The following is a 27,037-nucleotide window of genomic DNA, read 5'->3' as shown; positions in this document are numbered from 1 at the left end:
TGCTAAAAAATGTTGATGAAAAATTTGCCAAATTTTAAATGGGCACAGCCTGAAAATTCTATAACAAGAGCTATCAGTCAGTAAAATTTAAAAAGCAAGAAAAATTTTTTGTAAACCTTTCACACTATTTTCCTCTCTTCTTGTTCAAAGCAAAAAGCTTTTACTTTAGTTACAAAAAAAAAAAAAAAAAAGACTTTTGGGGATAGTAAAAACAGATGTGTTATGTGCATGCCTGGGTTGCCATATAAATATATGGATAGCTATATAAGTATTTTTGGCTACATATTACTTATGAATGTGTTTCGATGGAATTCAGATAATCCTAAAGTACCAATATTTTTTATAAGCAGAAATAGAAATTTTGTAATTTATTGACATTCACATTTTGAAAGAGGTGGTTTTCATTACAATTAAAAGTAATTTTGCATGAAGTTGATTAACCTAGCAACATTAATTTAGAATGTTTTCTATTATGCATTAGGTCTGAATACAACAGGACTGGATTGCAGATACTGGTTATAACCGTTATATATTGATTGTGAAAATATTTTGTTTTGAATAATGTGCTTAGTAACATCTGAAGCATTTGAATTTTTGACCAATAAATTAAGTATATATGCTGACAATATGAACTGAAAATTGTTTTATAATTTTTGTCATATTTCCTGCATTATTGGTTACAGAACAAATTTTAAATTTGCTTGCAGCCTTTTTAATAAAATCAACAATTTTGAAAGTACTCATTATCAAATGTATGTGGAAGTGAAATATTTTAAGTAAATTTTAATTTTTACGAGGGTTGGAACTTTAATAGTGGCAACACACATGAAAAAACGCTACGCAACAAAACCAAAGAATATTGAGTATACCACACGTGAATTACATACCTACCTTACCTCTCAGTAAAAAGACTCGTCCTGCCTACGTCACGCGCATGCGGAGTGACGCGAAGAACGAATCCTTGTATTAGCTCGCGGTCTAAAGTAAGTGTTGTCAGAATGTTTTCAAAACAAGAACAACGATGTTGGATAAAAATTGAATGTGCCAGAGGTCGTACAACACGACGGTGTCATCAAGGGCTTCAAGAGGCTTGCGGGGAATTTGCATTGCCTTATAGAACCATAGCAAGATGGGTGAAAGCATTCAATGAAGGACGCCAAAACGTGGCAGACATGCTGCGGCCAGGTCGTCCGAGTATCAGCGATGCAGACGTGCAAGCTGTTGCCGCACTAATGGACAGTGATTGCCGCCAAACGATTTGTCAGCTGGCCGGACAAACAGGATTAGCGCATACGACTGTGCTGCACATTCTCAAGGAACGTCCGTCCATGAGAAAAATTGCTTCACGATGAGTTCCACATCAATTGACGGAAATGCAGAAATGGCTACGATACGATGCTGCCCAAACCCACCTGGAGCGCGAAGGAGATGCTTTTTTACGCCGTATCATTACGCTGAATGAGACTTGGGCCGATCGTACCAGCCAGAACTGAAACGCCAATCAAACGAATGGCGTCATCATAGGTCACCACGAAGTTCGAAATTTCGTCAGAACCCCAGCAATGTGAAAGTTATGGTGATTCTCGTGTACGACTGTGATGGTGTCATCCTAACGCATACTGTTCCCCCACAGCAGACCGTCACTGTGCAGTATTACTGCTCATTTTTGGAGAACAATCTCCGACCAGCTTTGAGAAAAAAACGGCGACACTTTCTGCAGATCGCTCTTCTCAATTTGCATGACAATGCTCTACCGCATGCAGCGCAAGCTGTGACTGATTTGTTCAAGCGATGGGGCTGGGAAGTGCTTTACCATCCACCATACTCCCCAGATCTAGCCCTTGTGACTATGACTTAATTCATAAGATGAAGGAACCACTTTGTGGCACTCGCTTCCAAACTGTTCTTGAGATTCTTGCGGCAGTAGACCGGTCCATTCAAACTATCAACAAAACAGGCGCTGCTACAGGTATTCTGCGACTTCCACATCGTTGGAAATGGGTTGTACACAATGCTGGCGACTATATTGAAGGACTGTAACACATGGTGACATGAATCACTTTTGTATTCCTTGTAAATAAATAGTTGCCACTATTAAAGTTCCAACCCTCGTAAAAAGCTTTTTTTAATTCGGTAATTAATTTTTTTTAAAGCATTACAGTTTAAATTTTAACACTGGATTCATATATTTAACATTAAACTGGACCAATTTCTTAAAAGCATCAAAAATTCCGATTTGCATTTAAAAAGATAAATATCAGATGTTTTTATTAATTTCATGTACCTTTTCGGAATAAAATCTTAACACTTTAAAATTACTGATACCTTGCTTCAGTGTAATTCAACTCAGAAACAAAAATCTTGAATAACTATAATTCATTGAAAGCTACATTATATTTATGTTTATAAATGAACATCTATTACTATTCTTTTTTTACTTTTCATGTTTAATTTTTCTTCCAGTAAAAAGCATAGTAATTTTCTCACTTTGTTGTTGATTTAAGCTTATATACGACCTTACAAAATAAAATGCATCAGTTCTAAGTTACAAAAATTACACTTGATAAAACATGCAGATGTCAGATTATAAAATTATTTTTTATTAAATTAAAATAATATATTTCATGAAGTATGAATAACATAAAATACTGTAACGTAATTATAGACATCTAATTTAGTGTTTCGTGGAACCTAAAACAGTCTGATACAATTTTCCATACATTTCCAGAAGCTCCTTGTTGTGCTGTAAGAAGGAATGATTCGGAATACAAAGTAGATGATCTTCCAGTAAATTTTACTATGCCTGATACTGACACCAGCATTGTAGTTTGGTTTTGAACAATTTCATCTGCAATAAAAAAAAATCTATAAATAATACAGAATCCCAATAAATGGCAGCAATATATGCAAAAATAAGTAATTTAAAAAGAGCTGCAAAAATACAAGAGTATATGTCAGTGGTTGTCAACATTTTTCTCCCCATGCACCCTTTTCACCATTGCTAAATCATTTCTTAAAAGCATCAAAAATCCTGATACTCAATTAAAATATATATACATTGATTCTTATTTAAAAACATACATATCATATGTTTTTGTTAGTTTCATGTACCTTTTCACAATAAAATCTTAACACTTTAACCATAAGATTAAAATTATTGATACCTTGCTTCAGTGGAATTCAACTCAGAAATAAAATCTCCACCTTTTCTTTCCAAAACTTGAAAAATACATATATACATACAGTACAAAGTCTTTAATCTGGACTCATCGGGACTTCCGTGATTCCAGATTAGGGATTTTCCGGATTATAGATCATCAATTTAAATCTGGTAAGGTAACATGCAGAAATTATAAAATTAAAAATATGAAACCGTAATTTATGAAATAAAGAGCAATTGTGATCTAAATGGTATCAAAATTTACAAAAAAAAAAAGCTTAATATTTATTTGTTTACTTTATTAAACATTTCTTTTAATGTAAGTTGTTTAAGTTGCTTCGTTTTTTGTGCTAACACTTTCTCTTTAATTCTATAAACAGACATAATTTCTTGCTCAGTTCCACTGTTCAAGTCCTGGAATTGCTTGTCGAGAATACCGACTATTTTGTCAATCGAAATTTTTTCGTTTTCAATAACCTCTCTGTCACTATCGGAAGCGGTACATCGAAACATGCTTTTGCTTTGTAGATCCTTTGGCAGCTCCAGAATCGGAAACTCTTTTTGACATAATCGAAAGTTCAAGCTTACTTTTTATAAAATTGCTCTAACAGTCTGCAAAAAATAATAAGCCGGATCCAATTAGGAGATTAAGGAACAACACAATCTGCAACACTGACTGAAATAGATAATTTTAGCCTAGCTTATGCCATCTGTTATACATTAAACGCACGCGTTTACGCATGCATTGCACGCATTACACATGCGCAAAATGTTTGTAGCTTTGAGGTCCGGATTAAAGACTTTGTACTGTATGTATTTAGATCTCTTTTCAACATGTTTTACACATTGTAAGACTTAAAAGTACCTGTACTGAGTCTATAACGTAAAAACTTTTTGCAGTAGTGCAACTACGAGAACGTTTTTGTGTTACTACACTCTCTCCCTTTTCTAAAAGTGGTTTGTCCCAAATCACATGGTCAAAAGCTCGCAGTGAGAGCATTTTCTGTAATTCTGTAAATAAAGGTGCATTTAGTAACTGACGATAGAAAGAAATGGCATCAGTTGAGCAGAAAATCAAATATAAAATTTTCTGTTCGCTTAGAAAAGAGTGTTATGGAGACTTTCAAAATGTTGAAGCATCCGTACAGAAGTGAAACATTATCAAGAATGCAAGCTTTTGAATGGCATTGTTGTTTCAGAGAAGGCAGGGAAGTGCCAAAGACGACAAACGCTGCGGCAGTCCTGTGATTTCGCGAAAACCGATGAACCATCAAAAAGGTGTCTGCGACAGTATGTGCAAACAGGCAGCAAACAACATGCCAAATACCAGAATCAGTTGGGATATCAGAGGCCACATGTCAGTAGATACTGACTAGGGATCTTAGCATGCATAGTCATAACATAGTGTCAATACATCATTCCCTGCATGTTAAATGCAAACCAAAAGGGAATTCAAATGGAAATGGCGAGAGACTTAATCTTGGCTGTTAACAAAGATCCTTCCCTACTTGGCACAATTGTTACTGGAGACGAGAAATGGTGTTTTTGTACGACCCGCAAACCAAGAGAGCATCGGCAATGTGGAAATTGCCACAATTTCCACGGAAGCAGAAATTCCACCAAGATCGCTAAAGGAAAGATCCCACTAGAAGTATTTTTCGATATCCACCTAATTGTGCATCTGGAATTTATCCCTGAAGGACGCACTGTGAACAAAGAACTCTACGTCGAAATTCTGCATTGTTTGCGTGAGTCGATCCAGAAGAAGAGATAAAAAATTTGGGCTCAGCAGTCATGGGTGCTGTTGCATGATAACGTGCCTGTTCACCGATCCCTACTTGCAACAACTTTCTTGTGAAAACGAAAACAACTGTTTTGCCTCATCCTCCTTACTCGCCTGATCTTGCACCCTGCGATTTCTTCCTTTTTCTTGAACTGGCAAGATGCTTGCAGGGTTGTCAATTTCAATCTTCAGATGAAGTTAAATATGCATTGCAAGCTGAATTAAAGGACATGGCCAAAAATGAATTTCAGACATGCTTTGATGAACTTTTAGGCACTGGCAAAAGTGTGTTGTTGCACAAGGATCTTATGTCAAAGGAGGGTGTGTTTCTGCAATTTAATTCATAATATTTTTTATGTTATAGACTCAGTTTGGGAACGTTTGAATCCTACCTCATAGCAGAATCAGTCGGAACTTTTGAACCCTACCTTATATAAACAGTGTAGAAAATGTGGATAAATACCAAAAACTTAAATCAAGTAGTTTTTTTATATCCGTAAACTAAAATTGAATATTTAACAGATAAATCAAAGGCTGATTGCATTCCTTCCTAGTCTACATATTAGCACTTGTTTGAGAATATTATATGAATGCTTCATTAACCAAATCAATCAAGTCCATAAAACAAGAAGTTGAGGAAAATGATAAAATTGTATGTATTGTTTTTTTAAATTATATTTAAATTACAAATTCAAAAATACAATGTAGACTGTATTACTGCAGACACATCTTTTATCTATAGACATATAGAAAGTATAAGATAAAATATCCTTGCAGTAATAATCATTACTACTACAATTTTTTCGTGATTAAGGGAGTTAATCGATTCGTCAAGTGAAAGAAAATTATTAATTAAAATTCAGCCTTTGAATTACTTCTTTATTACGGAAAACTTCAATATATAAATACGCATATGTTTTATTAAAGATTTTAGCCAAAATGAATAATAACTTCTGTTACTGTTACATAATATTAAGAGTATTATTAATTTGTTTAAATTGATTAATCATCAATATAAATGATGTCTTCTTCATTAGCTGTATTTGAGCTCTTTTCATGTCAATTTGTCCTTAAAATTTTATAATACTCATGTTTAATAGGAAGAATTAATTTCAACAAGTCCATCATATCCTTCCTCTTTACTCTTGTTACAGTTCTACCTGATGGATGCAATAAAGGCCGGTCTACATTTTTCAGACATAGTGGTCTACCTGCTACACTTTTTCTTATATTAATGGCATTAAATTGGTATCTTCATTAAAGTCACACTTGAATTATACGAGATGGGGGTTTCCAATTTTCTAATTTTATCCAGCGCATTTTGAGCCAATTTACTAATATCCCTGTAACTGTTACCTTTCTGTTATTGATAGAATTTTCTAAAATACTTGTAAAGAAAAAGTCCTGATGTGTCATTTGAACCATTTGAAACAGTGCTTTCTTTTATAGGTTTTTAATATATTATTAAACCAATCATCTGGCGAAAAAATGTTCTGAACATTCTTTGCTTGAGATTCTACAATAGCAAAATGTGAATCATTAGGGAAGTAACCATGTCCATTTACCAGAAATTTCATTTCAATTGATTCAGCTTTGTATTTCTATACTTTGAAGCAATTTCAATAAACTTAAAACAGTTAATATTTATTTCTGTTTTGTCCGGTACACAGTTTCTGGCCAAATGAACATGTGACTTACATTTTTATTAAAATCGTGGCATCCGAAATTAGAAACACATAGATTTTGCTTATAGTAAGCTACCGATGTGGTCAATTTTGGAAAGGGCAATAAAGCCTTTTCCAAGTCCAAAAAAAAAAAAAAAAAAATACAAAAACGTCTTTGAATGCTGCCATCCAATCTGCAGTCATTGATTGAACATTTTGTATTCATCAAATTTTCTAACCAATTCATTTGCGCTTACATATTTAGGCCATGAATCAGTAAAATATTCATGAAAAGAATTCGAAACCTGTGTTTTCAACTGATCTGTTAAAATTAATTCTTTTACAGAATCAAAATCATTTATTTTTAATTATGCTAACCATTCATTAAAATAGTTAATTAACAAATTTCAGGCAAAAATTTTTTGGGCTTAGTTTAAAACATTTTAATAATAAATTCTTAACAAATGTTTATTCATTAGCCTGTTTTTGAAATTCTCTGGTGGTTAATTATGTGATCTCTAGAAGTAAAAGTCTTAATTAATGAAAAACAATTTTCTTCATTTATGCTCCACTCGCTTGGTCTGATGTTCAAATATGATTAAGAATGAAGATATGTCACTACCCTTTATATCAAATTTTTTCATACATTTCTTATATTCCGCTGTAGTTATATTACTTTTTATCAACACTGGGGACAGTATTTTAATTTCATTTAAAAGATTTGGTTTTTGAATACTCCTTTGTTTCTCCCAATCTCCAATTTTTAGTTGTATTTTTTTTTTCACGGTCTTGAAACTAAAAGCCTTTGTTTTTCTAATTTTTCATTTTCTTCTTTCTATAGTCTTTCCTCAATAATTCTTTCAAAAACTTGTTTCATAAATAGTTCATCATAATTTTTATTATTAATGAAGATGTTTTTAAACATAACCACAATGGCATCTGGTGGGACTGTTTCCCAATTTCTGTCGCAAGTTCAATTAGATCGCTTTTGCATCCTCTGCCAAGGAAGGAAATTCTAGATACTTTAATATACTTTTAGATACATTAATAGCTTTTATTGATACTTTTGATAGCTTTCATTGATATTTTTAATAGCTTTCTTTGATACATTTAAAAGCTTTCATTGACACATTTAATAGCTTTAAAAAAAATTTAATGAAAACAAAACATTAACTTTTTTTGTTTTCACAAGAGATTTTCAGTGGTGTTCAAGTACTGTCAGCAGACATCCACATCACATTTCTGAAATTTGTTGCCTTTTAAACTGCGAGTAAAATGATATTCAACAACTGAACAACAAATATTTTATTCAATTTTAAATATTTTCAAGAGCGGCCAGTATCACCTCTCGCTTATGGTTGTTGAATGAACATAATGTTATCTGGCGATGATTTGTGGAACTTACTAACCATACATACCAATAATGCTGGCTTAGTGTGGAATACCATTTATTTTGTTTGCTATATTATTTCTTTAAAAATAGCATTTCATTGTAACATCCTTTTTCACTTTCTTGTATGAAGTAAAGGAATTACTGTAATCACGAAAATTCCAGGTATCATATTTCAACAAACACATCCATTTTGACCACTATTGAATGCAATTTATGACATCTGTACAAGGACAAAATTCCCCAAATGAATTATAAAACTGATTTAAAATGGATTCAAAAGAGAATTTTTTTCATGGTGTCTGTATGTACATATGTATGCATCTCGCATAACTCAAAAATGAGTAGCCTCAGAACATTGAAATTTTTTATATACGACTGCTATAATATATAATTGTGCACTTTCCTTTTTGATTGCAATCGGCCGCACCAAAAGTATATACACACTCTGTTGTCAGTGAACTCAATTTTTTTAATTCTTATATGTTTGTAAATTGCACATTTTTTGCTTTAAAAATGTTTGAATAATGTTGTTCTTATCTTCCAGTTAAGGTTTTTATGGCTTTATTTAATCTGCATGCAATAGTTCTAGAATTATCAAAGATTTAACAGTTGTTTAAGTGCGGCTAAGCCTAATTTTTCTTACCATAGCAGCCATATTTGTTTACATTTGAAATTTAGCAGAATAGTGAATTGTTTCTGCACCTTCAGTGTCTTTTTGCCAAGTGGGACCAAAAGGAAACTTTGTTTTGTGCACTAAAATATCTGCTTTCTTGCTTGCTGGCCAAATTTCTTGGTTTTGTGTGGAAACTCTAAAAGTAGTTTTTAATTTTTTTAACTGTATTTGGTGTTAAAGTTTTTCTGTATCTTTCAATTTTTAATGAAGATATTTTGAGTTTTTACGTATTTTTGCCTGTATAACGCAAAGCATTATTGATTAGGTGGTCATGATGTTTTGACTCTTCAATGTATGTTCAACTATTTTAAGTGTTAAATATTTAATGCTATGTAATAAAATTTTATAAAGTTAATTTTATTCAAAAATTTGGTGTATAATTATGTTTAATAATAATGTCTCTTAGTTACGGATCCATTTTATCCTTAGGATGGTACTGCAAAGGTGGAGTTTAGGCATAGATAATATATTTAATAAAATTTATTCAGTTCCAATAGGCTGATAGGTCCTTAATTTTTACTTCCTTGTACGAAGTAAAAAGGAAGTATTGTAATCGCGAAAAGTTTCAGGCAGCATATTTCAACGAAAATATCCATTTTGACCTCTATCGAATGCAGTTTAACGATGTTTTTGCGTGATATCTGTACATAAGGACAGAATAAAATACTCTTTTCCTTCAAAAAAATTATAAAACTGCTTTAAAATTAATTCTGAAGAGAATTTTTCGTGGCGTCTGTACGAACGTATGTACGTACGTGTGCACGAACATACGTATCTCGCATAACTCAAAACCGAGTAACCTCAGAACGTTGAATTTTTGTATATAAGACTATTATAACATGTAGATGTGCACCTCGTATTTTGGTTTCAATTGGCCGCGCCAAACGTATATAAATATATTTAAATATATATCCACTCTGTTACCCGGTTCAGTGATCTCAGTTTCTTTACTCTTACATGTTTGTAAATTGTACATTTTTTGCTTTAAAAATGATTGTATTATGTTGTTTTTATCTTTCAATTAAGGTTTTTATGCCTTTAGTAAATCTGTATGCAATATTTTTAGAATTACCAACAATTTTAAAGTTGTCTAAGTGCCGCTAAGCCTTTTTTTTATGACGGCCATTGATGTTTACATTTGAAACAGCAGATTAGTAGATTTGTTGCCAATCTAGAGAAACTTAGCTTCACAACAACAAAGATAACGCATTCATTTATTATTGCCAATTAAATGATGCTTAATTCTTTCTGGAATTTTTTCGAGGAAATAAGTGTTTCAGATTTACTTCGTAATTTTTAATACAGATATTTTGAGTTTTTATGTATTTTTGCCTCTTCGCGAAGTGAGAACTGAATTAATTAAATGAGAAATACTCAAACATCTGTGAAAAACTTTTTTTTTTTTTTTTGTTTGCTTAATTTCTTTTATACATCATTCTAGCTTTATTATAGTATTTGAATAGAACATGTGGCAACGATTAGATAATTCTATTCTTTAAATGATATAAATTTTGTGCATTATGAGTTATAATATGAACGAAATATATAAGTTAACTGTTATATAATTATTGGATTATATAACAGTTAACTTAGTTTCCATTATATAATTATTATATAAGTTAACTGTTATATAAATATTAATACTGTTAAGTGAATCTAGCACCAGAGTGTCGCTATGATAAACAAATACTAGAGTGAATTTTAAAGAATGCATTTATTCTATTGTGGTTTATGCGCTGTCGGCGAAGTAGATTTAATTCAATCCAATAAGTTTAAATGAAATGCAAGAAAAAATGTGTATAATTTAATATTCCGTAAAAGGAAGTCATGTGGTGTACACATCAGATTTTTTTCATTAATGGTCCTGAAAAGTCCTTAATAGTACTTAATTTCCATGTGCAGAAATATGTACAATCCCTGTGAAAAGAAACCTAATTCTTCCGGACAATTTTTTTTCTGCATTTCCACCCTTATTTCTGTGTGTGAGAGGGGAGTCACTCTTCATCCTTGTACATATTTATGATTTGTGGGTAAAATATTCAATTCGAACAAAATATTAATTAGTCCATTAAAGATATGTATCAGATTAGATATATCAGTATCTTACCAGCTATAGGTTGAGCATCTACAGCTCTGATGTCACTGTTACTAATTGGCAGAGATTCATAAAACTTATTTATGTTTTCTTTTCCAACATATGGATTCCCATTCCAAACAAGAGTAGCTGTATCCAAATACAAATTGGAAACCAACTAGATAAAAACAGAGAGCAAATAAATGTATAAATTATTCTGTTATACATTATTTTATATGTATTTATTATGCAGTTTTTACTAAAGACATTGTGTGAAACTACTTTTATACAGTCAAAAGTCTTTAATTCGGACACCCATAATTCGGAATGATCTATAATCCGGACATCAAAACTAAAAACTTTCTGCGCATGCGCCACGTTGACACATGCGCAGAGGCGTTCACGCGTGCGCGTAAGACCTTTTACGACTGCGCATATGAGTGTGCGCAAGTGCAGAATACGTTTTCGCGTGCGCATTTTATGTATAATGGACGTATAAGCTAAAATTATCTAATTATCTATTTCAGTTAATGTTGATGATTGCGTTGTTCCTTAATTTTCGAAATGCATCCGGCTTATTATTTTTTGCAGACTGTAAGAGCAATTTTATAAAAGTAAGCTTAAACTTTCGATTATATCAAATAGAATTTCCGATATATATTTGTTAGTATGTAAAGGATCTAAAGCGAAAGTATGTTTTGAAATCCGAAATCTGTTTATCAATTTCACGTTGCTCGGCGGCGGGCGCCTAATGAACTGGAATTTGATTTGTCAGCACTATCCTTATCTTCAGCGCAGATGTTTTTATTTTATTTGGCTTATAATTCCTTACCAAACGTAGTATTTCATCTCGATATGCTCCGTCTTTGATATGATTTAAAACAAGTTCCTCGTCATTATAATTCGCTTCCGATAGCGAAGAAAAGTGACAGAGGTTATTGAAAACAAAAAAATTTCGATTGACAAATTAGTCGGTGTTCTTGACACAGCAATTATAGGACTTGAACGGCGGAACTTTGTAACTGAACAAGAAATTATGTCTGTTTAATAGAATTAAATAGAAAGTATTATCACATGAAACGAAGCAAAACTTAAACAACTTACATTGAAAGAAATGTTTAATAAAGTAAACAAATAAATATTAAGCTTTTTCTTTTTGCAAATTTTGATACCCTTTAGATCATAATTGTTCTTTATTTCATAAATTACGGTTTCACATTTTTAATTTTAGAATTTCTGCATGCCATCTTAAGAGATTTAAACTGATGATCTATAATCCGGAAAAATCGATAATCCGGAATCGCCGAAGTCCCGACGAGTCCGGATTAACGACTTTTGACTGTATACAGCCAAAAGTCTTTAATCCAGACTCGTCGGGACTTCGGCGATTCCGGATTATAGATCATCAGTTTAAATCTGGTAAGATGGCATGCAGAAATTATAAAATTAAACATATTTGGGCGAAAATGATAATTTAATTGCTAGGCTCAGAGGCAGTACTTAAAAGCACACACAAACAGAAAATACAAATTAATGTTGCCACAGATCCGAATATCTCGTAGAATGTCTTATCAAGAACAATGAAACACACTTTAAGCAATGAATCAGATAGCACATAGCGTGGTCAAGGTCACTCAAGAACAATAATTGTATCTGAAAATCGTTTTCTATCATAATCTGCTCGAAGAAACCATGAAATGTCTACGACAGAATTGGTTTTAAACTTGCAGGCTGTCATATTAGCTCAAATCTACCATTCTACTTCTGCAAGTGAAGTTCAGGAGGTTGGATTTTACGCAAGAATCCCAGTGGTTAGTGTGCCTTGCACTTCAGCTTCCACAAAGGCATGTTTAAATTGGTGTTGTCACTGTGTTCAATGGAATTATGAGGAATAGGACCATGCACTGTTTGTTGACGAATCCAGATACAGCCATATTCTAAATGTGTATTGATCTAGAAATGAGTTTCTCAAACTGTGGTCTTGCAGGCTTTGAGGACCAATTAAATTTTATTGAGGACCAAATTAAGTATTTGCCACTTTTTTTTTTCCTTAACCAAATTTGTTGATTTTACAAGGTAACAAAACATTTCAAAGTTTATTCTTGAGAATTTATAAATTTTGCATTTTAAAAGGACAAACTTCTGAGGCCAAAACAAATGTTTAGCACTTTTGGCAAAATTCTAATGTGCTTTTTGTTTATGATGTATATCCATTTTTAAAAACAGTCTCTTATTATTTTCGTAATGATTAAAGATAATAAATTAAATTATTTTTTAGTACTTACGAATTTTCACAACCACCTTAGTAAAATTTGCTAAATTTCTAGAAAGCTCCAAACTCTCAAAACTATGTACATGCAGTTCTGTAGATTTGATAAGCAGTGTCATCACTTTCCCATACATTCTTTCTGTTGTATTACATGTTTCAACTATTACGGACAATTTTTTTTTTTTTTTGTCTTAAATGCGCTTTTAAAATATGAGATTTGCTTACAATGGAAGAAACTGATGTAAAATGTCTTTAGGAATACAGTAATCTGCAAAAAAATTGCTATAGAAGACAACTGCTTTGAATTTACAGAATAATACCTCAAAATTTCCACCACGGCTTAAGAAAAAAACCCTGTAGTGAGTAGGTTTTTAAGGGTTTTCAGGTTAAATACCTGACTAAAGGATACTAAAATATGCAATAACAAATATGTATGTAATGTGTAGCTTGGGCTTAAAAAAGTGCGATTTTTCTGCCGTATGTTATAAGCTTGCTTGAAAATGAAACTGACTACAATAAACGGTAATTTATTCAATAAAATAAATTTTGCACTCTTAAAGTATTTAATAATTTTGTAATATATTATAGTACAAGTAAATAAATTGTAAAATTATATTTATTTTATTTACTATATTTTTTCAGTTTATTAAAAAACAACAACACATAAAAATACTGGAAAATTAATTTTTTACAAACTCTTTCTGGTGGACCACGTACGGTTCTTAAAATTCCTTAGGATTTTTTTAATCGATTTTTGGTCCTTAAAAGTCCTTACTTTCAGCTAAAATCAGTAAAATCCTTAATTTTAATCATCTGAAATTTCTGTCTGTTTTTACAATTGCCATTTTGAGTGTGAATTAGCATTTTGGAGGAATATTTTTAGCAGTTCACTGAGAAATATGGTTATCTTTTGAATGAGTTCATGGGTTATAATTTGTTCCTATTTCTACATAGTGAAAGAAGTGAAACATAAGCATTTTGAAATTATTCTTTTTTTTTTTTTTTTTTTTTTTTTTTTTTTTTTTTTTTCCTAATGAAGAACTGTTAAACAACTTTTCGCTTTCTGGAATGCAAATTCTGTTATGAAATAGTTCCATATTTGGCGACTATCAACATTTTGGCAATATTAAGATCAGTTTCTAGAGAAAATTTTTAATTCCAAGATATGGGAATTTTTTGAGGATTTTTTTAAACATTGCAACATTGAAAAATTTTATTTAAATCATAGCAACATATTGAAATTAAATTTAAAAATAACATTAAAATGAAACATTTTTAATTTTTGCTGTCATATTATAAAAGTCCATTCTGGCCACTTATTGTACAGTATTTTAAATCTGAAAAATAAAGAAGGTATAATGCTATAAAGCATAATTTATGAAACAGGTCTTAGCAAAAGCAAAATAGCTATGTAATTAATTAAAATGTATTTTTAATTTTTTCATGGTGAAGAGTTTTTCTCATGTAATTGTCTCCAAATATTCAGAATTTCCAGAATATGCTTTAGTTTTCTCTCTAAAATTAATTTTACAAATTTTCCCTCAGATTTCCCTACCCCCCAAATATTTCTGGCTTTTTGCTGTTACAGAATTGGTAGAGGTAATTTTTCTCTAGGATTTTAGACATTGCAGCTTGGAAAGTTTAGAAGGATTTAAAGGCAACATTTATAGACCCACTATCCTAAAAAGATTCCAGAAAAATATGAGAAAATGAAAAATGTCTCCATGGTATTAACACGTAATGGATGTATTTTGCACAAAGTTTGCAATGAATTTTTTACTTTTTGGGGAATGTCTGGAAGAACAATGAAAACTTAATATTTGAATGTTTCATCTCTGCTACTAGAATCGTTTTCTTAACATGTTTATCTTCCCTTTATTTTTCTCTACGTTTCTCTAGACACAAGCATGGAAAATATCAAAAATGCTTTTAATCTTGTCACATGGGCAGGCATTACAGAAAAGGAATTTTTCTATTAATAAAGAAATTGAACACTAAAAATTTAAAAAATTCATCCTATATATCTCAATGCATTATACACTGGGCATTTCCCCCCTTTTACTATTGCTGTGGATCCTAAATTCTACTGCCTAGTGCCCTTCTAAATTCTGCTTCCAACGCCTGCTCTAAATTCTAAGTTTTGCCATTTCTAGATTTTGTTGCTCAGTGTGTCACGAAATTCTAAAAATTCTGCCACACCAGCTCTGTAACCAGTCATTACCATATATATTTACGATGCAAACTGTGTCAGACAGAACCCAACTAACTTTCAAAACTTCTCAACCGTGCCTACATCAGGCCTTACAGGTTTGTTCTGATCAGCAGGTCTTTCTCTAGGCAAGCAGCAGCAGTCACAACAGCCAGTGTTTTGTTACGAATCATGCTGATTATGAATAAAACGTCACTTATCTTCTTTCAAATATGTCCAACTATTACAAGTGTTTAATGCTACTTGATAAATTTCATAAAGTTTATTTTATTCTAAACTTATTAATAATTATGTTAATTAAATTATGTTTAATAATAATGCATCCTACTTACGGATCTATTTCTTTTAAAATGGTATTACAAAAGTGAAGTTCAGGCATTGATATTTTAAATTCAATTTATTCAATTCTCATTTGCTCATAGATTCTTACTTTTTTTTTCATTAATGGTCTTAAAATTACTTAATTTCCATGTGCAGAAATGTGTACGAACCCTGTGGACACAGTTCAACTAATAATGCTCAAACTAATGTTCCGTTCAGCTGCTAATAATGCCTCAAACATATTATTACACCCAAATATACACCTGACCATTGCATTACCAAACTCTTTTTCAACACATAATTATGTATTATGCCCATTTTAATAAATTCTCTCATTTGACAAAAATTTGGGGGGGGGAAGCTATAACATCTTTTTCAGTTGATAAATGCACAATAAATATTTGATATGAAAAACCTATATTTTAAAAGCAAAAACTTTCACTAGCCAAAGAAATGTGAACCACGAGCACATACAGAAAACCATTGTATATTTAACGTTTTCAGCATGGGTGTCCCATATACGCATTCCCTAAGAACGTCTCTTACGGCCGGGTGTCCCACCTACGCATCACTAGAGATTGCATTCAGAGGACGGGTGATGCGTATACGCATTTTAAGCTGGAACGTGTTTTTGAAGGCCACTAGATGGCATCTTATGTCCATGAACACAGTTTTAGGTTCCTGACCTTGAGTTTGATATATTCTGCTTGACTTTGGTATTTTACTTATCAGCAGTTGCGAGGGGGGGAGCATAAACAGAGGTGGGCTCTTTAAATCGCTGTGCTAATGAAAACATTCGCGTGTCTGATTTATATCCAATTCCATTTTTTATTCTATTTTTTCCCTCTACTATGTGCAGTCTTTTAGGGTTACTGTGTGAAGTTTTTTTAAGTTTTGCATTGCCTTCAGATATATTTCCGTTTCTTTTCTTTTTATTTAGGAAAGCCTCACCTCCAGTCTATTATGGTGGGAAGGCGCTATTTATGAGAGAAAGAATACCCTCGTATGGTTAGTGAACCGTTTGCTAACGCAAATGAGAGTGACGATTCATTTTCTAAAGAGTTAGAAAGTGATACTTTTCTGTGCTTTGAGATTTACCACATTCAGTCTTCATTTTAAATTTTGTTACTTCTTACTGTAAATAGTCTTTATTGTGTTGTTTTATTAATTTTAAACTTTATTGATAGATTTTATCAATTAAAACTTTGGAATAATTTGAATAGCGCTTCCGAAAATTATTTTGCAAAATAAGCAATTTTTTAAGTATATTTTCATGTAAAATAAAGAAAAAAACGTTATTAAGTGCTAATTTTAACATATATAAGAGCTCAAGTAATAATCTAAAATGATACCAAAAATTATGATGCTAGAAGCGAAACTTTTTTTTTCTGATTTTTTTTATAAAATTAGGCTTAGAGATGCAAAACCTCCGTCCTGTACGGTGACTGCCTTCGATTCCCTTCTGTCCCGCACAAGAGTCTTAAACAAAGGTGCGCCGTCGTGAAAGGGTTAAAGCAACAGTAGAACAAACATACATGTGCAGAATGGTAACCGTTTGTTTCTTACCTATGCAGAAACACGCAAAATCGACTTTCTTATCAAGGCTGCTACAGAAGACCAGTACCCAAAAATCAACCAATCACAATAAATAAAACTACAATTGACATTTGGTGGATGGTTTCGCTGCGTCTGCTGAACATTCCCAACATGCAAATTTGCCACTCCTGACTAGCTATGGCTTAAACAATGGATATAACGAATTTCATACCTTAAGCTTAAAATGATGACTAGACCATCAACTGAATGTTCCCAACACTTTTTTAATACACATGGATTTACACAAATTATATATAGACATCATATCGCTGACAGTATCTACAGGATGTGTAATGGAAATATCCACTATACAAACTTTTGTTCCTTCTTTATAAGATATTTTATTCCTCATAAAATTATTGCTTTTATTATTACTTATGAACGGAACACTACCAATGAAATGTAAACAAGTCAAACAAATGTTTTTCACCAATTCACTAAGTCAATAGCACATGCTTCATTAACACACGACTCAATGAGATTGGATTATCAGAAATCATTCTCAAAAACACTGGTTATTTTATGAGGTGATCATCAAAGGACTCAATATAGTTGTTACTGAAATATTTTCATTGAGCTCAATCATTGAGATAGGCTGATTTACATTTCTTTATAAAATATATTTCCCAATTTCAACATCAAACTATTCATAAAATGATACTTGTGTATTAGGTGGTACCAAAAATACCATTCTTTAATCTGGTTCCTGAAAATGTTTAGCATACTTAGAAGTGGTTCTTCACTCCCTAAAGGAAGGTCGGAATGCCTTCTTTTTTGTTTCGCATGAACTTAAGATTAATTAGAGCAAGTATGTATCTTTATTTTAATCCTTTTCCTACAGAAACGTCTCAGAGCAAATGTTTGTACGTCTGTTAATTTTTACTGCACCTTACATTTCGCATTTACCAAATCTTCCGTGAGAATTTAGATGCAATCCATTATTTTCAGACTTGTGGTATCTTGCAAAAAATCTTCAGTGTTCTAATCCAATAAAACTATATATGATAAAAGATATAAGATGGAAATATAATATGAACAACAACCACTAAATGTTAGAATAAGAACTGGGAAATATTTTGAGAAAATTCCATTCTTATCTTTTCATATAGCAGAATTTTTATATGAAAAAAAAACTGATCAAATGCTTGAGTAAATATTCCTGCAAAGAAGATGGATTATATTCAATAAAAGTGTCCAAAAAATTGCTATTGTAGAGTTTTAAGAAAAACGAAAATATAATTTGGGGTAAGAATGCACTTCCAATCTGAATGAATTCATGGAATTACATGTTTTCTCTTTCTGTAGTCATTTGAAACCATGATTTTGAAGTGAAAAATCAAAGGCTTTAGTAAACTGTATTTGCTTTAGCTGAAATACAGTTGATCAAGTGTTCCTATTAGTAGTAAATATGACTTACAAAAAGAAGCAAACACAGTACTGGTTTCAAATACAAAGCCATTCATGTTGCTAAAGAAAATCGTGCTGTAGCAAGAATGTTTGGTGTTGGTGAAAGATGAAACGGATGCTGATGATGATTTATTTATGAATCAGAGTAACAATAATAGTGAAGATGAAACAGAATTCAATGATAAGTTCATAAGTTATGTTACTTCTTTTAAATAAACAGTATTTATACATATAAAAATATATAATAAAGGTACATATAAAAATTTAATGTTTTTATGATCATTCCTCATTTTTAAATCTATCATTTTTATACATAGCATGTACTATGCACTCATAAATTTCTCTCTTATTTTTTTGTATTGAAAGTGTACGTTATGCGCCATAATATATGGTATGTTAATAGTTTTTTTTTTTTTTTTTTGTCTGCATTGGCAAATTAGTTTGCAAAAATTGAAACTACAAAGATATCAGTTAAGCCATTACGTGGAAAAAGTGATTGGCCTGTTTAGAAATATCAAATTAAGTTTATATTAAGTTATCAAGATGCTTTATTCTAAGCCGAAGGAAAATTGAAAAAGCCAGTGGAGCCTGATTAAGCTGCCATCGAAGAGATTCATAAGAGATACACGGATGACAGGAAGGTTTTTAAAAATGCCATGTGTTATGATGGTTCTTATGAACTACATGACTGAAGATACTTTACAAAAGGTAATGAGATTTCACAAGTGCTAGAGACATTTGGATCGAACTTCACAAAATATTCAAATAACCAACTTTACAATAGTCCAATAACCAACTTTACAATATATGTTTATAGTTCTTAAAATTCAGTTAGTCAAATGATGATACGGTAGCTCATTTATCAAAATGGAAAAAGTTATAGAACAAAATGAACAGAGGACTTGAAAATAAGAAAGAAAACAGACTCCAAGAAATGCTGTTAATTTGTAAAATACTGGATACTTTTCCTCCGAATTATTGTACTTACAAATTTTGTTGGTTACTTCTTAAACATGAAGAGAAAACTCTAGATGACTAAACCACACAACTGTGCACCCATGAAAGAGGTTGGCTGGAATTTTTTGGCACAAAACCCATGGGGTTATGTTGTGCATTTTCAAAACTTAAAATAATAAGGACAAGAACACATGATCCATTCAGTGCATACTCAAGATGTAAGTGTAAGGCAACATTAAATAAAGGTATAAAATAGCAAGCAATAAAATCAAACACATAAAATTCTTTTACGAAAAACTAGGATATGAAAACCTTGAAATACAAATAGAAAATTCTATAGTTAAAGGATAAATTTTGATGATATGAATATAACTAGATCCGGGTTAGATCTTCTGAAACCCAAATTGGATTCAGGGCATCCAAATAGTGCAGTAAAACTTTATAGCTTTTAAAAAGTTGAAAATGTCAGAATGTGGTTCTTTACAAACTAAATCTTTTGCCGAGATCTCACAAGTATTAAAATAAAAATTTCAAAAGCATTTAAATATTGGACAATCAATTAAAATGTGTTTAATGGTTAAAATAGTGCAGCGTTCAGCATATATTGGTTCAGTTTCGCCCATCAATAGGTATCTGTGTGTTAGCCTTGTGTGACTGATTCTTAGTCAGGTTAGAAGGACATATGATTCGAGAGCCTTTTGCACACTAAGCGAGTCTGTATAAATAATGAAATTTTTTCTATGTTGTTTACCTCAAGATAGAGCTAATAGCAAAGTAACAATTTCCCCAGAAAAGATTGTTCAAGCGAGATGAAGTTTTCTTCCCTTGATAGTATTCTAATACACAAAGGCAGAGCCGACATGATCCTGGGACTAAGATCCATCTGTATACACTGCAACATAAACAGCCATGAAAGAAAATTAAGGAAGGATCCAAATTTTGTAGAAACTTTAGATCAGGAAGCCTTGATAGCAAATTCGAAATTTAACCAGAAGTCAGCCCCTAGTAAGAAAAACAAATGCAAGTGTAATTATGGCCACCAGAGAGGACACTTAGTCAGAACCTGCAAGAAATGGATGGCTGATGGAAAACCACCAAAACCTAGTCTACATACAGGGCCAAACAACAGAAGTAAGAATTATGTTGCTGCAAATATGACATTCCTAGGTGTAGATGAGGCAATATTTTCTGCTGAAACAAATTATGATGACTGGTTTATTGACAATGGAGCCTCAAAACATATCATTAATAGCAGTCATTACTTTATAGAAAAAATTGACCTTCTCTTTGGCATCACTGTAACAAATGGAAAGTCATAACCAGCAACTGGAAAAGGCACTATTACGATAATTACCAGTGTAAATGGAATAAATCAAATCAAAATCTTGAAAATATCTGGTATGCTCCAGAAATAAGTAAGAATCTATTTTGTGTTGCTAACTCAAGATAGAAATTGAAACAGTGTGTTTGAATCATCATTTAAGGATCATTATTTAAAAATACATGGCAAAATAACTCTGTATGGTACAAGAAATGCCTCTTCAAAGACATGATGAAAACCTTAGTTCTTGAAACTAACACTGTCATAAATATGACCAAAAATAATGAATCAACTCTTCAACTTTATCATAAAATTTTATCAGATAAGCAGTTACAAAAGCTTGAGAATTATTCTCGATGGATGAATCATTTAAGAAATATGAATGACAGATGAATCAATTGATATTTTACGAAATATCGATACTTCACAATCTTCAAAGATCCTACGCCAAATTTTTATACTGTTTTTTCCGAAAGCGCAAATCAGAAGTAAATGATGTGCCTGAAAATTTCATGCTCATGGTAAAAACTTAGGGCATAGCTCCATATACACCAGGGCAAAACGGCAGTGCTGAACAAGAGAAAAAACAGCTCTCAAATGACCAGATTTGAATCAAGAAGTGGATTTTCCAGCTTTCCTATAGGCAGAGTTCGTCATCACTTCAGTTTACACACTGAATAGGATGAGCAAATCTTCAGTTTCTAATTCAAGTCCTCATGAATTATGGATGGGAAAGAAATCCAGAATAAAACATATGCGAATCATTGGATCAGCCAGCTATGCTTATGTTCCAGTTCAGATGAGGGGAAAGATGGACAAAAAGGCAACTAAAGGCTATCTGCTTGGGTATGATGTAGACGAAGGGTACCGCATTTACATTAAGGAAACCAGCCCAGTCATCTGTTCGGAAGATGTCATATTTAAAGAGAAACCTTCCATGACAAGAAATGTTATAACATATATGAGGTAGGATTCAAAAGCTCCCAGACTGAGTCAATAACATAAAATATATGAATTAAATTACAGAAACATCCTCCTTTGAAATAAGACCCTTGTGCAACAACACTTTAGCCAGCACTTATAAAGTTCATTGAAGCATGTCTGGAATCCATTTTTGGCCATGTCCTTGAATTCAGCCTGTGATGCACATTCAACTTCAACTGAAAATTGAAAAAGACGACCCTCCAAGTGTCTTGCCAGTTCAAGAAATAGGAAAAAATTGCAGGGTGTGAGATCAGGTGAGTAAGGAGGATGAGACAAGACAGTTGTTTTCGTTTTTGCAAGAAAGTCACTAGCGAATAGGGATCAGTGAGCAGGAGCATTGTCATGCAACAGCATCTATGACTGCTCAGCAGGGCTGTGGAGTCAGTAGGAAAAATGACCGACTCCGACTCCTGGAATTTTAAAGATTCCAACTCTGAACCAACTCCCTCATATATATAGAGAGAGATAGATATATGTAAACATATACACATGGGTTACAGCTTATTTTATTAATATAAAAGAAGTAACAGATGCTACAGAAAAAAAAATTGATGGCATAGTAAATTATTTATATTAATTAACATTTATTATGAAATGAAAAAACTGGTATTAGTTACTTCTAAGAAACAGTATAGCTTCGGCACAATGTTCTTTGTTGGGGGGGGGGCCTATAGATTCGATTTGATAAACTTCAGAGCTGAGAAGAGTCTTTCCACACTAACTTGAGCAGAAGGAAGAGCTGTTACTGTTAGGGCTTCTTCCTTTAACTTTAACAGGAGAGATTTTTTATAAGTTCTAAAAGAGTTGTCTTGCAAGCTCAATTATATTTCTCTATTTCTTCAAAGACCATGTAGAAATCTTGTTTGTATATTTTCATTTTTATATCGAAAGGTTCTTATTTCTTTATTTTGATTTGCTTTGCCTTGACCTTTTCAATATTATACAAAAATATTTCTCAAAATCTAATTCATCACTGGATGAGGATGATTAGAGACTCAATTGCAATATATGCAGTTTGACTGTCCTGATTCAAATTCTCAAATTGTTCTGAGAATAATTTCATTCTTAATGAAAGCTCATAGACGGCTTTCTTTCCCTTTTTAATTTGATCGTAATTCAAGAAAATTCGGTGTTTTGAATCTACATAACATATATTGAACCCAGCAAGATCTCATGTCTAGCAAACTAGTTTCTCTTTTCTTCATTGAATAAATGATTCCTTCTGTAATAAACCCTCCATTTCAGAAAGAACAAACATCTCATTTTTCATTCTCGCCTCCTGTCAATTCTTCAGATTGCAGCTTTTTTGTGGCTATATATGGTGTAGAAAGAAAAGTTTCTAATTCTGCTAGATCATTCCACGGTCTAGTGAAATATTAGGGTTATCTACATCTTCTAAAAAAGTCCTTAATCCTAAAAACCTCTTTATCGTTAAATATGTACTTCCTTATTGCGTTGCTTGATCAATAATTGCTTCTTTTCCTGTTAGCTTTCTAAGAATGGCATCAATTTTGGGAGTTCTTGTCACATCCCTCCTTCTCCCTTATATTTATTTATTAATATATCAGTAAAATAAAAAATAACTATTGATGTAACAGACCTATTTAAGTGTAATTGAACTATTTTATTCACGACATGAACTGATGAACTGTAACCGAACTATTTTATTTAAACACCATCTCGTGGCGATATGAAAAAACGTCAGTCGACCTCCAGCCGCCATGATGTTAAGTTTACTATGTCTCTGTTATTCAACTGTTTGATGTTCCATTTGGTATATGTTTCATTTTTATGTATATTTCTTTTGTTTGTAACCATTCCTGTGTGCTCTGTTAATAAATCCTTTTAAAGCTAGCCGGCATTAGTGTCTATTGAGGAACGGCTACATCACATTAATTAATTTATAAAGTCCATAAATAAAAATAAAAACTCGGCTTGTCATTAATTTTTTCCAATTTAATTTTAATTTCATTTCAAATTCAAACTGTCCAACAAAAACTGGAGTTGGAGACGACCTGTTTTTAGCGACTCCAACTCCTTTTACCCCAAAATCTGCCCGACTCGGATTCCACAGCCCACATTTTTTGGTCTCTTCTTCTGGATCGACTCATGCAAACGATGCAGGATTTCGATGCTGAGTTCTTTGTTCACAGTGCGTCCTTCAGGGATAAATTCCAGATGCACAATGCCCTGGATATCGAAAGATACCTCTAACATGAACTTTCTTTAGAGCAATCTTGGCAGAATTTCTGCTTCTTCCACGTTGCCTATGCTCTCTTGGTTTGTGGGTCGTACAAAAAACACCATTTCTCGTCTCCAGTAACAATTCTACCAAGTGGAGAAGGCTCTTTGTCAACAGCCGAGATTAAGTCCCCCACCATTTCCATTCGAATTCTCTTTTGGTCTAAATTTAACATGCAAGGAACGATGTGTTGACACACCCTATGCATGTTAAGATCCTTAGTCTGTATTCGTTGATATATGGCCTATGATATCCCAACTGATTCCAAAGTTTTTGCGAGAAATTGTGGAAGAATATTTTTGGCTAATCTTTGGAATATGGTAACAGGTAGTTTGGCAACATTTTGGTAAGGCAAAGGTTACTAGCTAGGACTTTAGCAGTGTACATGGATAAAGTCAAGAGTGTGCACAATGCCATTTTAGTGCAATTCTGGGATGTTTTTTTAAGTGAAAATAGGTCGACGTGTACATGGTTACCGTCTTTGTGCAATTCTTAAAAACGCGGCAAGCAGTTTGCGATTCTGCACTTTCTCCCAATTTCGCACCTAATCTTCGTCATGATTAAGCACTTTTGTTCCATAAAAGTTCTAGCATAAGCGCAATTCGGCTAGCAGATAGCTGAAAAAATGTTGAGGGGGAAAAGAAAAGAAAATGCCTTTACTTCGTGAAAACAAAATGGCATCCAAATAAAAACTAACAGGTTGCTGTAGCAGGGTTGGTTGCCAAATTTTCATGAAGTTACCATAATCCAAAGATTAAACTATTTTTTTAACATAATTGTTGATATATAACTTAACACGAAAATACATCTGTTGATAATCTAGACACCATTTGTTTAGTTAAAAACTGTGTTACTTCAGAGTGTAACAAATATATTGAACTCTGGTATTTTTTCTTAAGAGAGGTAGTTGAAGAGAAGTTGTTGAACTTTACCTATGTGCATTCCAGTTCAAATGCAGCAAACATATTAACTAAGACTGTGCAAAAGAAAGTCTTGTATAACCAAAGGTTCAGTGTAGGACTGAGGGAAATTTAATCAAAGGTGAGTGTTGTATATAACTTTTAAATTTGTGATTGCAAATATTTTGCAACCTGTGTGGCAACACTTTTTTTGAGGGGAAAACATTTTTAGCAGTTGTTACTATAGTTACTTTACCATGTTTATTTTCACCATGTTCTTTTTTTGTGTGCTTAATAAATAAATTTATTTATACAGATAAATATTTATTCTTTTTTTGCTCCATTTGTAATATTAGACGTTAATAAAAATTATTGCTGCGCTTACTTTTCTTTTAACCTTCTATATTTCCATCCACATCGACAATTATTTACAAACATTCAGTATGTTACAAATGTGTTGCTCATCAATTTCAATACATTTTACACAATATTTGATAATAACAAACAAACAGAGAGTGGGCATACTTAGGCAGCCAGATATATGGCCTCAAATAATTTCAAAAATTTAATATCCAACTGAACATATATATCAATGGCATCGACAGAAATATCTTTTTAATAAATATTTTAATGCAACAGATTTATTAAATATAATAAAGCTTGAATTTATCTGTACCTTTATAATATACTAAAACATTTTTAACTTCACATCTTATTTGAGAAGCAGCATTTCACTCAAAAAAATTTACAGAGAATTTGATAAAACAATAAATTCCTTACATGCCGTTTTTTATCCAACGTGTCATAAAATAACTTTGAAAAGTCTTCAGCTGCCTGACAACACAGGTCTACTTTTGTCCTTTTATCCTGTATGACATAAAATTATGGCAATGAAACCGAAGAAAATCCAACTATTGCTCATAAAAGACACAGTCAAAATGCAATTGAAAAGGATTAATTTTATAAACAATTATTAATAAAAAAATTAAATAATATTAATCATAACTTATAATAAGTTAAAGAAATCTCTTATCAGAAAAAAAAAAAAAAAGGCTACTTACTGCCATTCTGAAACAAACACAACTCAAAACGTTGTTAGCTGTCACTAAATATTACAGCTAACGGAAATAAAACAAACGTGAGAAGAAAGCAAACCTGAAATGAATGTTGTCATCAATAGCCTCATGTCTTTCTGCCTGATGAAGGAAAAAAATGAAAAACAAATTTATATAAGGTTTGTTCGTGGACTTTATTCACGAATAAAATAGAGGAATCAAAGAAGCATTCCTTAAAAAGACTTGAAAATTTGTACTTTCGACCTAAATGGCTGATGTCTTCAATATTCCTAATCCGTAACATGCATCAGCACATCATTGCAAATTTTAAGAATATGAGTAATATTTGAATTAATATGAATTTTAAATGCTGAAAACGAAATCAAATTTTTGAAAGACTAAAAAAATTCAGCGTGCATCATAATATTTTTCTACATTCTGCAAATAGTTTTATTTTTTAGTTAATGTTAAAAATGGGATCTGTATCTCAGGTTATTTCGATAAGAAGCATTCGGGTAATAATCTCTGTAATAAAAATAGTAAACGGCAAGTAGGTTAATAAAATGCCTAAAATATTTTTTAAATTCTAAATAAGTGATCTAAAACTCTTAAAGCGACAAGCGGTTATTTGCTTTAGTGGGCTTGTAAGCCTACAAGCGCCTAGACATTGGGTTCTCATCTATCCCAGAGCTCCCCACTCTCGGCTGCTCGCCAGACGTCATTTCCGTTTGAGAAGATGTAAATAAGTTGGGAGGGGAGTTAAAGATAACGTGGTTGTCGTCTTTCTAAGAGCTTTGCAATAGAGAACGAAATCCATAAATTTACTACTACCATTCAAAACGCTATTTCCACTGCTACTTACTCCATAAAAGAAAATAAATCTCAAACCCTTCCCACCCAGATTAAAAATACTATCAAGTTCAGAAACGCAGCCATTAAGACCTGGCATCAGTCTAGAAACCCAAATGATAAACGGCACCTCAATTACCTAAACCGAAAAATCAAGACTGAAATTCAAGAATACAGGAAT

The 27,037-nt window shown here is 32.2% G+C and overlaps 1 protein-coding gene across 1 annotated transcript; it reads right to left on the bottom strand.

Annotated features, from left to right (window-relative positions):
• Positions 1-2,579: 2,579 nt before the first annotated feature.
• Positions 2,580-26,160, bottom strand: Nxt1 (NTF2-related export protein 1). Its single transcript, XM_085823968.1, has 4 exons — positions 26,014-26,160; positions 25,733-25,819; positions 10,781-10,925; positions 2,580-2,848 (listed from the first exon to the last, which is right to left on the bottom strand). The coding sequence occupies exons 1-4, from the start codon at positions 26,017-26,019 to the stop codon at positions 2,670-2,672; spliced, it is 417 nt and encodes a 138-aa protein (XP_085680094.1). The 5' UTR covers positions 26,020-26,160; the 3' UTR covers positions 2,580-2,669.
• Positions 26,161-27,037: the final 877 nt, after the last annotated feature.

This window comes from Stegodyphus dumicola, chromosome 9 (assembly GCF_044657685.1).
Source record: "Stegodyphus dumicola isolate Sdum_Otavi_A_Nest chromosome 9, ASM4465768v1".
Lineage (NCBI taxonomy): Eukaryota > Metazoa > Arthropoda > Arachnida > Araneae > Eresidae > Stegodyphus > Stegodyphus dumicola.
This window is presented reverse-complemented; position numbering and strand designations above follow the sequence as displayed.